Here is an 18,403-nt window from a genome sequence, read left to right as displayed (position 1 = left end):
GAGGGTCAGGCACTATTGTTTGAGACTATGTGGCTGAAGGATTATTACCCATGGTTACAGATGGATCAAAAACAATTCTACCACACATTCCTCCAGGCCGTACTCTTTATCAAAAGTGACAGTGTCCCAAGAGAAACCTTTGATACCCAACGACAGCAAAAACTGCCATTTTATTCAATCATAGTATAAGTGATCAGATTTACAATTAAATTCTGTGTATTGCACAAGTTTCGGCAGCGATTTGGATACATTCACGAATAGGGTACCTTGAATTGTATCTCCTGGATTAAAGGTGGCACTGTTTGCAGTGACTTCATATGGAGCAACAGATGTTTGTGCACTCTTCCCATGGTTAGGAACCATAGATTCACAGGCATCACCAACTAGTCCACTTGAATATCCCGAAACATCCACCAGGAAAGTGGAAGTAATAAAGGCCACCATGAAACAAGTATGGCCCCTCATCTGAAAAGAAAACAAAACCCAGTTAGCCCATTCTGAAATGTTGAACACACCTGCCCAGAGGTTTGTTTCCTCAACCATTATTGGATCATAGGGTCCAGCAATGTAGCCAATGGAAATCCTTACACTATCTACCAAAAAACTTCTTCAGGAGACCAATAATAAACTTGACAAAATTAGAAGCTGCAAAAGCTCTTTAACCCAGTTTGGAAGTCTTTCTAAAATATCTTTATTTGTCACATGTACACAGTGAAATACACCGTTTTGCATAGCATTCTGTGGGCAGCCCGCAAGTGTCGCCACACCTCCGGCGCCAACATAGCATGCACACAACTTCATTTGACAGTCTACTTGTGTCTTTTTGGCAGTATGTCCACCAGCAGTTTCAGCACAACAAACCAATAGGCAGTAATGGCCACAGGTTTTGAAGAACCACTGCCTCTTTTAGAAGGCACCAAATAAAGAGCTGACACTACACAAAAACTGGTAACAGTTCATTACATATCAAATGCAACAAGTGACATAGCAACTAAAAGCAAAACCATTATTTTCATACAATTTGATCACCTCTTCAATTGATCCATAGCAAATGTATTCTGCGCTCCCACTTGATAAAGAATTTATTTTAGTGAAGAGTGCATAAACATTAAAAGTTGGGAGGTATCAGAACCAGGAAACACTAGGACAGCCAGATTAATTTGGGAGTTAGTCGAGGATGTAATGGGCTAAAGGATGATTTTCTGTATTTAATTAGCTGTTCTGTTGTTTCACAACAGAGTTAAACACTGCCTGGGTTTCTATGATGCTAATGCATCATGACCAAATCAGTTCTGGTCACCTAGCTATAGGGAAGGATGTCATTAAGATAGAGGGTACAAAAAAGATTCACAAGGACATTTCTGGGAATGGACAGCTTGAGTTAGATGGAGATACTGGATAGACTGGGACTTTTCCTTCCACCACCACCCACTCCCTCCCCCACCCCACCTCACCCCCCCACCACCACACACCCCTCACCCCACCACCCACCCCTCACACCACCCCCCCCTCACCCCCTTACAACAACCCCCCCATCCACACCTCACCCCACCCACCCCTCACCCCCCCACAACCACCCCCCACCCCACCCCCACCCCTCACCCCACCCCCACCCCCCGAAGTGCAGCAGGCTGAGGTGTGACCTATTAAAAGATTTATAAAATTGTGAGGGGCATAGTCAAGGTGAAACGTCACAGTCTTTCCCCCCAGGTATGAGGAATCTAAAACTAGAGGGTATAGGTTCAAGGTGAGGGGAAAGATTTGAATGGGATCTGAGGGGCAAGTTTTTCCTCCCCACAGAGTGCAGTGGGTATATGGAATGAGCTGTAAGAGGGAGTGGTAGAGGTGGGTACAATTACATTTAGAAGACATTTTGACAGGTACATAGATTGAGAAGGTTTAGAAGGATATGGGCCACATGCAGGCAAATGGGACTAGCTCCAGTAGGCACCCTGGTCAGAATGGACAAGTTGGGTTGAAGCACCCGTGTCAATGATGTACAACTGATTCTGAGACCCACTGACTTCAAATGGTGATTGTATGGCAAAGGGAAAACCAGCAACTTTTAATTCTTTGAAGTTAATTAAAAGCAGAAAAATAAATTTGAAAACTAAATGTTTTTTTTAAAAGATCAAGGTCTCAATGTCAGATTAAGATCAATTATAACTTCATGACTATCAAATCCCCACTACCAACTTTGCCAGTTGTCAGAGTTTGAGAGGCAAGAACCCAGCAAAATCCCAATCACATTGCTGGTCTCTGGGCTGTGAAGGGCCAGCGAGACAGGCCCTTTGCACCTGCCCCAGATTAATGTAGCTGAGAGTGGATTGCAAATGGCAGTACTGGGTGGGAAATTGTCAGCACAATGTTAATAAAGTTTAACATTCGAGACACGAAAGGACAGAAGGTGTGCAGATATCAAACAGGAGTTTTAGATAGTCATGCAATTGCAAACAATAGGAGAAATCTCCCAGAACAGCTTTGATCTGGGTCTTTCAGAGTTTAAAAGAATAATAATTGAAACACCAGGAAATTCTGTGGCATTGTGCAGTCATCCATTTTTAATAGAGTACCCAGCACTAAAAGGAGTCAGAGTTATACAGCATGGAAACAGGCCCTTCAGCCCAACCCGTCCCATTTGCCCGAGTTTGGTCTGTATTCCTCTAAACAAATACTATCCACGTACCTGTACAAATGTCTTGTAAATTTGGTAATTATACCCACTGCCTCTGGCAGTTCATTTGCAAGTTCCTGTCTGATGCCATCAACATTAGCTAAGCCCCAATTTAGGACTTTAAGCTTGTGGATCAGTCCTATCTGTTTCCAAAACTATTTTAAAACCAATAGAATTATGATCACTGATCCCAAAGTGCTCCTCACCGACACTTCAGTTATTTGTCCTGCCTCATTTCCCAAGAGGAGGTCAAGTGTTGCCCCCTCTCTAGTACCTCTACATACTGCTTGAGAAAACTTTCCTGGACAAACCTAACAAATTCTGTCCCATCTAATCCCTTAGCACTGTGCAGTACCAGTCAATATTAAGGAAGTTAAAGATCACCCACTATTATTCCGATAGCTATCTGCTATCTGCAATCTCCCTATGTAGGGCAGGCATGGTACTGTAGTGGTTAGCATAACACTATTACAGCGCCAGCAACCCAGGTTCAATTCTGGCTACTGTCCGTAAGGAGTCTGTACGTTCTCACAGTGTCTGCGCGGGTTTCCTCCAGGTGCTCTGGTTTCCTCCCACATTCCAAAGACGTACGGGTTAGGAAGTTGTGGGCATGCTATGTTGGCACCAGAAGCATGGCGACACTTGTGGGCTGCCCCCAGAACACTACGCAAAAGCTGCATCTTATCTGCTCTTCTAATTCCTGCTATCTACTGGGGGGTCTATAGTACAATTCCATCAAAGTGATGACCCCCTTTTATTCCTTACTTCTATCCACATAGCCTCACTGGATATTCCCCCAGCAATATCCGCTCCAAGTACTGCCATATGTTCTCTGTTATGATGCCATGGCCAAGAAAGCTCACCAGCACCTCTAGTTCCTCAGGAGGCTAAAGAACTTTGGTTTATCCCCTTTGACTCTCACCAACTTCTACCGATGCACCATAGAAAGCATCCTATCAGGATGTATCACTGCTTGGTATGGCAACTGCTCTGCCCAAGATCGCAAGAAGCTGCAGAGAGTTGTGGACACAGCCCAGCTCATTACGGACACCAGTCTCCCGTCCTTGGACACTGTCTCTGTCTCTCGTTGTCTTGGTGAAGCAGACAGCATAATCAAAGACCCCACCCACCTGGGACATTCTCTCTTCTCTCCTCTTCCATCAGGTAGAAGATACAGGAGCCTGAGGGCACGTACCACCAGGACAGCTTCTACCCCACTGTGATAAGACTATTGAACAGTTCCCTTATACAATGAGATATGACTATGACCTCACAATCTACCTTGTTGTTACCTTGCACTTTATTGCACTCTCTGTAGCGGTGACATTTTACTCTGTACCGTTATTTTTTTTTACCTGTACTACATCAATGCACTCTGTACTAACTTGATGTAACTGCACTATGTAATGAATTGACTTGTAAGATCGGTTTGTAAGACAAGTTTTCACTGTACCTCGGTGCAAGTGACAATAATAAACCAATAATCAAAAATGCAACTCTCATTTCTCTTTCACCTCTACATCTATCATGCCTGTAGCATCTGTACCCTGGAGCATTGAGCTGCCAGTCCTGCCCATCTCTCATCCACATTTCTATAATAGCAATAGAATCACAATGCCATATGCTCCAAGCTCCTCTGCCTTACCCATCAGGCTTCTTGCATCAAAATAAATTACAGTTTATGAGTGTAACATACAAAAGACTGACAGAATTCTTATCACTCTAATGATCTCTTGAATTACAATAATTTCAATGCTTTAAAAAGGTCACACCCATTTTTCACAAAAGCTTTCCATTACAATTACATCTTAAATTATAAAACAGTAGGATGGCTATCAATTTACCATTACTTTTAGTTGTTGTTCACAAGATGATCTTTAAAGGTTGTCTGTAAATTGTTGACAACAATGAGCTTCGCCAATGAATTTTCTGTCTTGGCCACTGATGCTAACCAGAATTGTCAGCAGCAACACAGAACACTGGAGGAACTCAGCAGGTCAGGCAGCATCTATGGAGGGAACTGGACAGTTGATGTTTCAGGTCGTGACCCTTCATCAGGACTGGAAAGAAAGTGGGGAGATAGCTGGTATAAAAAGGTTTTGGGAAGGGGAGCAAGAGCTGGCAGGTGATAGGCAGATCCAGACGAGGTGGGCGTGACAGGCAGAGGAGCGAGGGAGGGGGGAGAGTGCAAATGATGGCAGAAGCTGGGAGGTGATAGGTGGAAGTGACAAAGGGCTGAAGAAGATGGAATCTGATAGGAGAGGATGGTGGTGCATAGAATAAAGGGAGAGAGGTGGGGAGGGGAAAGCAGTGGGAGGACTGTGTGGGAGATGGGCAGGAAGAGGGAAAATGGGGTGATGGGAGTTAGTTGAATCAGAAAGAGAGAAAAAAAGATAAAGGGCGGGGGAGGAAACCAGAGGGGAAAGTTACTGGAAGTTTGAGAATTCAATGCTTATGTCATCAGGTTGGCAACTGCCCATGAGGAAGAGTTGTTCCTCTAATTTGTAGCCCCACTTCCTGCAGCCTTTCTTGTGAAACCAGAAATGTCAGCTCTAATTTGACTGGAAGTTTGATCACAGTACATTCCCTCTGTGCAATGCTGAAAAGAATTTTTGGATCTACCTTAGAAACGTTAAGACTCTATAATGGAGTACCTGTGCTTGAAGTTCAAAGAAACAAGAACAAGCAAAGAAAAGACAGCAAAAACAGAAGGGGTTGTTGAGTTTTGAGAGGGGCCACAGAGATCAGAAACTTCCAATTCCACCGGTAGCTAAAGCAGGAACTCAGCAAAACCCTGCCAAGCACCAAGTGTCAGATGATCAGCTCTGACATCAGACGTCAAGGTGATTATCATCCATTGGGATCCTCAGTCTGTCAACTGTGCTTAGATTTTGCACATGAAAACTACCATCCACAGCGAATCATCCCAAGACTCCCATTTAACCTCCCTACCAGGACCAATCCCCAAGAACTTCCTTCTTCTGTTCCCAAAGATCCCATTTCAAAAAAAAATCCCAATTTTCATTCCTCATCTCAACTCCCATTCATTCTGATTTACCTTTCCCCAAGCTTCCCCCTTTCAATTCATCCACAGTTACCTTCCCTCTCTTATCTCCACAAGCACCCTTCCAGACTGGCAGGATATATATTTATATATAAATAAAACGATGTAAAAGTATTTAACAATAAATGGTAAGGCACACTGCAGTAACCAATCACAGACCCAGCCACCCTTTCTGCCGAGTGGGTGGTGCGAGGAAACTGGAAGTGCACTCACTTCCGCAAGGGCCAGGAGGGGGTGTTGTTGGCGAGGTTTTTATACGAATAACCAGGACAGAAGCCCCTCTATGGGAAACAACGACACAATCTCTCGACACAATCTACAGAAAGTCTCGCAAACGTCTCCAGTCCTTAAGTCCCATTTCACCTACAGTATAAATAATACGAACCGTGTAGCTGGGAAAGCTGATAACGTTACCGAAAGTCAATTCACATTAAAATGTCGTTACACGATTAACAATGGGAAAGTAGCGACCTGGAAAGAAACGCACCCGTAGTGTAGTTAAGTCCCCTACTTTACAAGTTTCCTTCCAACACCATACTTACCATGTCAATGAAAAGTGCCGTGTAAAGCGACACTACAAAGTGTGTGAGATTTATGCAACGCCAGCTCCCGCCCACCGCTGATGAAAGAGATGTTTTGATAAACAAATACTCTTCTCACGATTGTAACCCCGTCTATTTGGCAATCGGCGATAAGAACAAAATGCAATTGTCTGATTCTTGATGGGTTAACGCAACCATTCCTTGCGTCTCGGCACAATTAGTTGAGCAACTGTACGTGAGTCCGTGGTAATTCCCCAGAATGGTGCCTTTATGTCCCATTGCGTGTCATGCCACTTAATCCAAAGTAAAACAGGAATATTCAGGGAGAATCCTAGGGGAGAGAAACAGAGTTAATGTTCCGGGTCGTAACCCTGAAATGATGGTGACAAATCCCATAAAGTCTCTGCTGGAATACATCTAATAACATGAGGGTGCAGCGTTCAATTTTAAATTCATTTTTAAGTCAATTCATTTTAAATTTAAAATTGAATGAAGTCCACCTGTGATTTACCGTGAGCTGTTTCTACGTCCAACGTAGGGTGATTTTTTTTTTGCTTGTTTTGTACGTAGTTAGGATGTTTTCTAATAAAGACAAAACTTGGGTGCAAAGACTGGGCTATTCAGGCAGCATCTATGGCGATAAAATTAAGGGTAGGGGTCGAACAAAATATAATCGAAATATAGATATTCGCTTTGGTTTTCTCTCCGCAGATGATCCCTAATCTGCTGATTATTTGCAACATGTTCTGGTGTATTTCAGATTTCAAGTACCTGTAGTGTGCTGTTACCATTTATTGTTAAAGACTTTTACATCGTTTTTTTAATATTATTTATTTATTTTCCTGCCAGTCTGTAACATTGGCTGTGTAATTAGAAATGGTTTATTTTAATCAGAAACCTTAATCAAATCAGTATAAAACTGAAAAGTAATGTTTTAAAACTACAGATAATTAAATGATCAACAGACCTTTATGAAGGTTGATATACCCAATTAAATTGGAGGAAGGAGGAAATTATCCCATTCAATTATAGTGCATCATTCAGCTGTGGAAAGGGCAAATTGAATGGACACCTTAGTTACCTAACTCCTAGTGTTGTTTCACAATGACGAAGCAAAAACTGATTCAACACATTTGTACTGCGCAAAAAAATGTGCTTCCATCTTAAATGCTGACAGAAGGAAGTTTTGAAAGTTTCAGCACTTGAATGAATCAGCATTTTTATCCAACCATGAAGTGTTGGATACAAATGCTGATTTCAATAATTAAAATTTATTCCCTTTCCTTTTTGAGCACCTACATTACCTGATGTTAAAACAAAATATGAGTAACTAGAATTTTAGAAATAATACAATGGTGTATGATTCTAGTCGAGGTTTGTAATGTTAATTATTCAGAATACATTTTCAAGAATATTGAGTTTAAAAGGAAGCAGGAAGTGCTTTGCACTAGTGACTCACCCGATGACTGATCAGTTGGTAGAACGTGTGCCATTCTTCAGAAATTTCAGTATACTGTCCCATAAGACCATAAGACAAAGGAGCAGAAGTCAGCCATTCGGCCCATCGAGTCTGCTCCGCCATTCTATCATGAGCTGATCCATTCTCCCATTTAGCCCCACTCCCCCGCCTTCTCACCATAACCTTTGATGCCCTGGCTACTTCGATACCTATCAATCTCTGCCTTAAATACACCCAATGACAAGTTCTACAGATTCACCACTCTCTGGCTAAAGAAATTTCTCCTCATCTCTGTTCTGAATGGGCGCCCTTCAATCCTGAAGTTGTGCCCTCTGGTACTAGTCTCCCCTACCATAGGAAACAACTTTGCCACATCTACTCTGTCCAGGCCTTTTAATATTCGAAATGTTTCTATGAGGTCCCCCCTCATTCTTCTGAACTCCAAGGAGTACAGTCCAAGAGCTGTCAAACGTTCCTCATATGTTAAGCCTCTCATTCCTGGAATCATTCTAGTGAATCCCGGCACACTTAATGTGGTAGTCATGGGATTGTTACATTGTTCTGTTTCGTATCAAATGTACCTGTGTAGTTGGTACGGATGGATCATAGAAAACATCCTATCCAGATGCATCACAGCTTGGTATGGCAACTGCTTTGCCCAAGGCCACAAGAAACTGCAGAGAGTTGTGAACGCAGAGCAGTCCATCACACACACCAGCCTTCCATCCATCTACACTTCCTGCTGCCTCAGGAAAGCAGCCGACATAACCAAAGACCCTCCCATCCCAGTCATTTTCTATTCTTCCCCCCTCCCGTCAGGCAGAAGGTACAAAAGCTTGAGAGCAGGTACCACCAGCGTCAAGGGCAGTTTCTATTCCACTGTTATCAGACTCTTGAATGGATCTCATAGGCCAAAAGGTGAACTCTTGATCTCCCAATCTGCCTCATTATAGCCCTTGCACTTCATTTGTCTACCTGCATTGCACTTGCTCTGTAACCATAACACTATATTCTGCATTCTGTTTTTCCTTTTTATTGCGTTGATGTACTTATGTATGGAATGATCTGTCTGGATGGCACACAAAAATAGCTTTTTACTGTATCTCAGTATGTGCAACAATAATAAACCAATTGCGATTTCATACCATTACTTGAAAGAAGTGAATTTTCCTGATCATCACGCTTCCTTCAATAATATCAAAAATATGTCAATCACTATTCATCCCATTTTGAAACAGAATAAACAGAATACTTTATTCATTTATTTGATGCTTTGTAGCATGTGTGTGAATTGACTGCCAAGTTTGCTCACATGAAGATTCCTGCACAACTAAAAATGTCAATTTGCTGCAACTCACAATAGGATTGTGATAAGACTGTTTACATGCAAGTTTGTTTTATTTCTTTATCAGTTATATATGAGAACATTTGTTGCTGTTTCTTGAAGGATTGATTTGAATTGGCTCATTCTGAAATGTTTGAGTTTTTGTTTTCATTCTGGGGATGCTGCTTGAGAAGGTCAGTGGATGTAAAGCATTTGGAGGAATAGTTAACAACTCCCTGAGTCTATTGAACAGAGGTCAAAAGCTAACCAGAACAAGCTGTTGTAGGAGGACTTGGCACTTCTGCTGTGACCTTGGTCTTCTCAGAAGCTGAAGACTTTACACCCAGTTTGAGCTATTGGCAATCATGCCAAATGCATGCATGTCCAGTTAATTCTGTAGTTGATACTATCACTGCACCTGAAAAATATACCTCAGTTCAAAGGTTACTGGTGCTGAGCAATAACATTCCTCCAGATAATTACCACAACAAACTGAGAGGCAGTGAGGTTGTTTGCATAAATTCAGCCCAGCTCGTCCATGCCAACTAAAGCGCCCATCCAAGCTATTTCCATTTGCCCATGTTTGAACCATATCCCTCTAAATCTTTCCTATCCGTGTACCTATCCAAATGTCTTTTAAATGTTGTTATTGAACCTGCTCAACCACTTCCTCTGGTAACCTGTTCCATATATGTAACACCCTCTGTGTGAAAAAGTTGCCCTTTGGCTTCCTATTAAATCCCTCCCCTCTCACCTTAAACCTATGACCTCTAGTTCTTGATTCCCCAACCCTGGGAAAAAAAACTGTGTACAATCACCCTATCTATATCAATGTAATCAGCTAAATAGGTTATCAGTTGTGTACCCAGTAACAGATTTGTTACAAAGCCATCCTGTGAGATATTAGTAGCAATAAACCAAAGTCTGGTCACAGGTTTTAGTGATGGTTAAGAGGCTCCGAGATTTAGGTTGAGCTTCCATAAGACATAGAAGCAGAATTAGGCCATTCAGCCCATCAAGTCTGCTCTGCCATTCGATCATGGCTGATTTATTTTTCCCTCTCAACCCCATTCTCCTGCCTTCTCCCTGTAACTTTGACGCCCTTACTAATCAAGAACCTACCAACCTCCGCTTTAAATATACCCAATGACTTGGTCCCCACAGCTGTCTGTGGCAATGAATTCCACAGATTCACCAACCTCTGGCTAAAGAAATTCCTCATCACTCTGTTCTAAAGGGACATCCTTCCATTCTGAGGCTGTGCCCTCTGGTCCTGGACTCTCCCACTACTGGAAACATCCTCTCCACGTTCACTCTATCCAGGCCTTTCAATAGTCAGTAGGTTTCAATGAGATCCCCCTCATCCTTCTAAACTCCAGTGAGTACAGGCCCAGAACCATCAAATGCTCCTCATACATTAAACCTTTCATTCCTGGGATCATTCTTGTAAACCTCCTCTGGACCCTCTCCAATGCCAGCATATCCTTAGATATGGGGCCCAAAACTACTCACAGTACTCCAAATGTGGTCTGACCAACGCCTTATAAAACCTCATCATTGCATCCTTGCTTTTATATTCTAGTCGTCTTGAAATGAATGCACTGGGATGCCCAAGTCCCTTTGCACCTCCAATTTCTGACTTCACTCCCCATTTAGAAAATAGTCTACACCTTTATTCCTTCTACCAAAGTGCATGACCATACACTTTCCTACACTGTATTCCATCTGCCACTTCTTTGCCCATTCTTCCAACCTGTACAAGACCTTTTGCAGACTCCCTGCTTCCTCAACAGTACCTGCCCCTCCACCTATCTTTGAATCATCGGCAAACTTGGCTACAAAGCCATCAATTCCGTTATCCAGATCATAACATGAAAGGAGCGGACCCAACACCGACCCCTGCGGAACACCACTAGTCACCACTAGAAAAAGGCCCCCTTTATTTCCACTTTTTGCCTTCTGCCAATCTTCTATCCGTGCTAGTACCTTTCCTATAATACCATGGGCTCCTATCTTATTTAGCAGCCTCATGTGCGGCACCTTGTCAAAGGCCTTCTGAAAATCCAAGTAAACAACATCCACTGACTCTCCTTTGTCTATCCTGCCTGTTACTTCCTCAAAGAATTCCAACAGATTTGTCAGGCAAGATCTGGCATGTTGCTGGTGTCTTCCAAAGTGAAGACTGATACAAAATATTTATTCAGTTCATACACCATTTCTTTTTTCCCCATTACTACCTCTCCAGCGTCATTTTCCAGCAGTCCGATGTCCACTCTTGCATCTCTTTTACTCTTCATATATATCTGAAAAAGCTTCTGGTATTCTCTTTTATATTATTGGCTAGCTTATCTACATATTTCATTTTTACTCCCCTTATTGCTTTTTTAGTTGCTTTCTGTTGGTTCTTAAAAGCTTCCCAATCCTCTAGCTTCCCACTAATTTTTGCAGTATTGTATGCCCTCTCTTTTGCCTTTATACTGTCTTTGACTTCCCTTGTCAGCCATGATTGCGTCATCCTCCCTTCGGAATGCTTTTTCTTCTTCTTTGGGATGAACTGGTCCTGCGTCTTCCAAATTACTCCCAGAAACTCTTGCCATTGCTGTTCTACTGTTATCCCTGCTAAGGTCCTCTTCCAATCAACTTTGGCCAATTTCTCTCTTATGCCTCTAAATGGTGGAACAATTCTGGGATTATTGACAAATCAGAATTGGGGACCAAGGATACTTTAGAGCTTTGCAAGACAGAAGGAGATTTCAGAAACAGAGAGGAATGAGGCATTGGATGAAACATAAACAGCAAATATGGGCGACCCCCGTGTTACAGAGGGATTGAGTCTCTAGAAAACTGTTCGTATTGCAATTTTCCATAACACAAAATGCTATTTTCTGCTGAATCCCATGTTATAAGTGGAGGTGCATTCCTACCAATATGTTTTTTTCTCAACAGCAACACAGCTGCTGATTCACAGCAGGGGGTGTGGAGGTGGGGGGGGGGGGTGTGGGTGTGGGGTGGAAATCATTTAAGAGATTGCTTTGTCAGTTTCCTTATAGGATGAGATGGATTCTTGACCTCACAATCTACCTTGTTATGACCTTGCACCTTTTTGTCTACCTGCAATGCACTTCCCTGTAGCTGTGACACTTTATTCTGTACCGCCTCAGTGCACTGTGTAATGAATTGATCTGTACGAACGGTATGCAAGACAAGCTTTTCACTGTACCTGGGTACAAGTGACAATAATAAACTGACACCAATATAAATTTCTTAAGTGGCCAGCAGCCACATTTGGAGACACAATTGATTTATCACCTTCCAGACGTCAGTTTGAATGGAGACATACACTTTAAAATGCACATCAAGTGTTTAATGATATAACTCACAACAAATAACAATAGTTGTTTAGGTTTACAACTTAGATTTAAACTTGCTGGCCCTGTTTCAGACATCTTGAGAGTAAATAATATGATGGAAAACTTAAAAAACTGGTAGATAGCAAAATGAACCCACAGCACAAAAATAAAACCTGTGAGATTATTTGCGCATGTGCCATGGAAGGCAATTTGAAAAAAAGAAAAATAGAAAAAAATTGTTGTTGCTTTCACATTGTGTTTATTTATTTAATTTTTCCCCCACATAAATTCCACAAAAGTGAATTTTATTCTGTATCTTGAATTTTTGGGTAATGAGAGTAAATTACTGTAACCCAAACAGCCATAACATGGAGGGTCACTTGCACTAGTCAATGTTTCAGTTGGAAGACCTGTTTCTCTTTCCATGGATGCTGCCTGACCTGTTGAGTGTTTCTGCTATTTTCTGATTTTGTTTCAGATTTGTAGCATCTGCAAATTTTCATACCATTACTTGAAGGAAGTGAATTTTCCTGATTATCACTCCTTCAAATTTTTACTATTTTCATTTACTGAGGCTTTGGATGAGTTTCGAAAACCAGGAGGAGAATTTTAATATTGAGATATTATTCAGTATAATCCAAGATGAGTCAGGAAGCACAGTGGTGTTGAATGGAACAGAATTTGGTGCAAGTTAGATAGAGGCAATAAGATTTTGAATGGTCTTAAGTTTATGGAGGGTGGAAGGATGTAGGCAGGCAGGGAGTTTGTTGGGACAGTAAATCAAGTAACAAAGGTACAGTTGAGGACCATCAATCCTCAAGTTACACGTTTAATTAATATGCTGTTGCTCAACCCAACCTTGTTAATAATAGTGGTTATTGAAGGTTTTAGTAACTGATGAAATAAGAGAAGTCAGATGATATTTCAGAGGTAGAAATAAGTAGCCTTAGTGATACAAGGTTAAATGTGACACTAAGCTAGTAAAGTGTGATTCTGTTTAAAACAGTTACTAAGGAAGGGGAAGGACCAGTGGCTGGGGAACAGAGTTTGTGTTGGGAACCAATGGCTTTGACTTTCCTAATCATTTGTTGGAGCAAATTCCCAATAGTTACATGAACAAAAAAAATACGCAAGCAATTCTGATTAGTTCCACAACCAGTGACTTTAATTTTTTCACTTAATAGCAGTTTAGCTGGGTAATTCTTCTCCACAATTAAGATAAGATATCTTTATTAGTCACACATGCATCGAAACACACAGTGAAATCCATCTTTTGCGTATAGTGTTCTGGGGGCAGCCCGCAAGTGTCGCCACGCTTCCAGCGCCAGCACTGCATGCCCAAAACTTCCTAACTTGTACATCTTTGGAATGTGGGAGGAAACCGGAGCACCCGGACGAAACCCATGCAGATATGGTGAGAATGTACAAACTCCTTACAGACAGCGGCCGGAATTGAACCCGGGTCACTGGCGCTGTAATAGCGTAACACTAACCACTACACTACCGTGCCTGCCATTACGTAATGGTCCATTACATAATGAAAATCTGTCATTTCTAACAACCTGACATTCTGTCATCTCCTTGTGATTTTTTCCGAGATATATTCGCACAAAGGGTAATTGGCGTTACGCTGTGCATGCCTCTCCTACAATTAAGATTCCTCCAGTTCACTGACAACATTAAAAGTAATTCAAGAAATTTCACCATAAATAACACAAACGAACAATACAGCTCATTTGGAATTATTTGATCACATTGGGAATTAATTAACACTCACTTCATATTGCAAATTTAGTCTCATACCAAAAATGAATTTGAAATATACTAATGTTATATAATTCTACTTAAGTAGCATGAAGTCCAGTTCCACAGAATTCTGCATCTACAACTTGGCATTTCAGAGAGTGAGAGAATTTTAAGGATTTGAGGGATTAATCTCTTTCTAGAATTTATTGTTTGTTTTTAACATTAACTTTACTTTGGTATTTACATCGTTTCTTTCACATTATTAATGGTAAACAAGTCGTTTGCTTGTGGCAATTGCACAGCTAATTAGGTGGCTAACTAGGACGGATTAACAAATGATTATTTCCAGCTCCTGCAGTCCTTTGTTTCTCCAACAAATGATTATTGCCTCAGGTCTTTGGAATTTTAGTTAGCATAAATACAGGAACGTTTCTCCTTTGCTAACGCGTAGCTAACTTCAAGGAGCACTGTTTCTGTAGTGTGCGGAACTCAAGATTTTGGAAAGTGGGCAAATTTGGTACGGTAAGGGCTAAAGGGGCTATTCTAGTACTTTTTCTTTTATCTAGTGAGATGGTCTAATGAAAAGAGGTGTGGCAAAGTACCTCAGATCTGTGAAGTGCACATCCTTAACTCTGTGGGACTCTAGTCAACAGCCAGATGTTGGGGTCCATGTTGGTGTCAATTATATTGACAAGGAGAAGATGAGGCCTAGTGGGTAGATTTTAGGCAGTTAGGAAATACATCAAAAAGCAGGACCCCAATGGTTTGCTGTGCCAAATGCAGTGAGCATAGAAACAGAAAGATGGTACAGAAGGAAGGCTTTAAATTCTTGGGATGTAAGGACTAGTTCTGGGAAAGGAGGGACCAGTACAGGCCAGGTGGGTTGCACCTCAAAAGGGCTTGGACAAAACTCCCTGCGGGTAGGTTTGCCGGTGCTGTTGGAGAGAGATTAATCTTGTTTGGCAGGGAGATGGAAAGCAGAGCACAGATTCAGAAGGGACAAAAGAAGAATAGGGAATGGAAGACAGAAAATTAATGAAAGTTTGGAAGGCATATAATGGTGAATGCCTAAATGCAAAGAGCTCACTGAACAGGACAGATGTACTAAAGGATCTGATAGGCACATGCAAATGTATGAGCTCTGACTGAAAAAGGTCAGGAAAGAGTGCAGAAAAGATCTACAAGCACGTTGCCAGGACTAGAGGGCCTGAGTTATAGGGAGAGGTTGGCCAGGCTAGGTCTTTATTCCTTGGAATTTAGGAGAATGAGGGGTGACCTAGTAGAAATGTTTAAAATTATGAGAAGCATAGATAAGGTAGATCCTTTTCCCCAGGATAGGGGAGTCTAAAACGAGGGGGTGTAGATTTAGAGTGAGAGGGGAAAGATTTAGAAGGGACCTGAGGGGCAACTTTTTCATGCAAAGGGTGGTGAGTATATGGAATGAGCTGCCAGAGGAAGTGGTTGAGGCAGGTACAATAGTGTCATTTAAGAGGCACTTGGATAGGCACATGCAGGAGCGGGGCTTAGAGGGATATGGGCTGACTGCAAGAAATTGGGACTAGCTGGGTGGGTACTGTGCTTGGCATAGACTCATTGGGCTGAAGGGCCTGTATCTGTGCTGTATTGCTCTGACTCTAAGTCTAATGAGGGGCAGGACTAGGAGTTTAATGTTGGTTTCAAGTGTCCACAACAAGCAAATGAGACTTTATCGACTGAATGAAAGACTCCAAAAAAATGCAAACTATTGAATGTACTAAAGATCTCTGAACAATCTGATGGAGATTTGAAAAGCAAATTTGTAGATAAATTTCTGACAAGTGCAATTGTACTACTGGGGAATTTCAATTGCCCTATTGTTAACTGAGATGTAGGCTGGGTAAAAAGTACATCAGTGGTAATGATTGTCAGTTAGATTTTGCATAGTTTTGGAAAAGGATAAAGACAAAATAGGAGTTACATTTCTAAACTGGGGTAAGGCTAACTTCACATTGAAACTGTACTTGGATGAGTACTTGAGGATGTGTGATGTTTTATAGACCAAGATCTAGAAGGTAGGATTATGTAGGTTGTTCTTTTATGATTGGCACTGACACATTGGACCAAAGGGCCAGCTCTAGTGTCCTAAATTTTCTCGGCTTCTATAATGAGACCCTTTAAGCTATATTAAAGCTTGGATCAAGTTTGACTTTTATCACTGGTGTAGCAAATTGCTGAATCATAGAAGGCTCATATGAGGATATGCAGAATTTTCCTACAGTGACTGGATAAATCTTTAATGATTTTTTTTTCTGGGTGTTTATCTGCATCTTGGAAAGGAACAACAATGTCAATTTAAATTGGTGTTGGCAACATGGAAGCATACCTTGGAGTCCTTTCCAAGAGGTAAAGTTGGACATCAAACATGGAGCTAAGGAATGGTGTGGGTAGGTAAAAGAAAGTTAATGAGTTGAATCATTAGGGGACATTACAGAGGCAGTCATAGCAAGACTGTTTCCCTGATCTCCTCGTAATGTAAGATTGGCATCAGATCATTGGGCATTAAGTAACTGGTGACTGAAGGATGTTTCAGTAATGCAATAATTCTTTAGAAAGATTATAATGGGTATCTTAGAGTCATAGTTATACAGCACAGAAACAGGCCCTTCAACCCAACTTGTCCATGCTGACCAAGTTGCTTACCTGAGCTAGTCCCATTTGCCTGCATTTGGCCCTTATCCCACTAAACCTTTCCTATCTATGTACTTGTCCAAATATCTCTTAAACATTATAATTGTATCTGCCTCTACCACTTCCTCTGGCAGCTTGTTTCACATACCCACCACCCTCTGTGTGGAAAAAGTTGCCCCGCAGGTCTCCTTTTAAATACGTCTCCTCTTGTATTAAATCAATGCGCTCTAGTTTTAGACTCCTTTATCCTGGGAGGGGGGGGGGAAAGAAGACTGACCATTCACCTTATCTATGCCCTTCATGATTTTTATCTACCTCTGAGGTCACAGCTCAACCTCCCACGGTCCAGGAGAAAAAAGCCCCAGCCTATCCAGTCTCTCCTTTTAATTCAAGCATTCCATTTCTGATAACATCCTTGTGAATCTTTCCTGCACCCTTTCCAGCTTAATGACATCCTCCCTATAGCTCAGCGACCAGAACTTCAAACAACACTCCAACCGTGGTCTCACCAACAGCTTGTATAGTTGTAAAATGATGACCCAACTTTTGTACTCAGTATCTTGACTGATGAATTGTGCCAAATGATGCCTTCACCACCCTGTCTACCTGTTTTGCCATTTTCAGGGAACTATGTATTGTACCCCTAGATCTCTTGAAGTTCATTCCTTGGGCCAGAGTGAGTTAGTATAGCTGGGTGACATAGAGTCATAGAGCAATACAGCGTGGATACAGGCCCTTTGGCCCAATTAGTCCATGCTGACCACAGTGCCCACCCAGCTAGTCCCAGTTTCCTGCATTCGGCCCATATCCCTCTAAGCCCCGCCCCTCCATGTAACTATCCAAGTGCTTCTTAAATGCTACTGTTGTACCTGTCTCAACCACTTCCTCTAGCAGCTCGTTCCATATGCTCACCACCCTCTGTGTGGGGGGGAGAAAGTTGCCCCTCAGGTCCCTTTTACATCTTTTCCCTCTCGCCCTAAATCTATGCCCCTTACCCTGGGGAAAAGACTGTTACCATCCACCTCATTTAGAATGTTGAAAGGACTGGACAGAGTAGATGTGGCCAAACTGTTTCCCTTGATGGGTAGTCCAGGACCAGAGGGCACAATCTTAGAATTAGAGGGTACAGGTTTAAAACAGAGTTGAGGAGAAATTTCTTTAGCCAGAAGGTAGCGAATTTATGGAATTCTTTGCCATGTACAGCTGTGGAGGCCTGATCATTGGAGGCGTTTAAGGAGGAGATAGATAGTTATCTAATTAGTCAAGGTATCAAGGGATATGGGGATAAGGCCAGAAGTTGGGGCTGGAAAGAAATAGTTTTTTTTTTCCCTTTAGCTCATGGAGCAGACTTTTTTCCCCTATTTCTCATTTCTTTTCTCTTTTTCGTTTTCCCCTTCTTTTCTTTGGAGCAGACTTGATGGGCCGAATGGCCTACTTCAGCTCCCTTGTCTTGTGATCTTGTGATCTTATCTATGCCTCTCAAAATTTTAAACTTTTCTATAAGATTGCCTCTCATTCTCCTAGCCTGGCCAACCTAGCCTGGCCAACCTCTCCCTATAACTCAGGCCCTCAAGTCC

At 41.9% G+C, this 18,403-nt stretch overlaps 1 protein-coding gene across 1 annotated transcript in view; it reads right to left on the bottom strand.

Moving 5' to 3' along the window:
* Positions 1 to 6,574, bottom strand: part of zgc:163022 (putative ferric-chelate reductase 1) — a 38,128-nt gene extending 31,554 nt beyond the window's left edge. The window contains exons 1-2 of the mRNA XM_052013071.1: positions 6,281 to 6,574; positions 267 to 465 (exon numbers count right to left, since the gene is read on the bottom strand). Coding sequence (XP_051869031.1) covers positions 267 to 465; positions 6,281 to 6,283 — 202 coding nt within the window. The 5' untranslated portion in view covers positions 6,284 to 6,574. The remainder of the gene's footprint in view (positions 1 to 266; positions 466 to 6,280) is intronic.
* Positions 6,575 to 18,403: the final 11,829 nt, after the last annotated feature.

This window comes from Pristis pectinata, chromosome 3 (assembly GCF_009764475.1).
Source record: "Pristis pectinata isolate sPriPec2 chromosome 3, sPriPec2.1.pri, whole genome shotgun sequence".
In the NCBI taxonomy this organism is placed as follows: domain Eukaryota; kingdom Metazoa; phylum Chordata; class Chondrichthyes; order Rhinopristiformes; family Pristidae; genus Pristis; species Pristis pectinata.
This window is presented reverse-complemented; position numbering and strand designations above follow the sequence as displayed.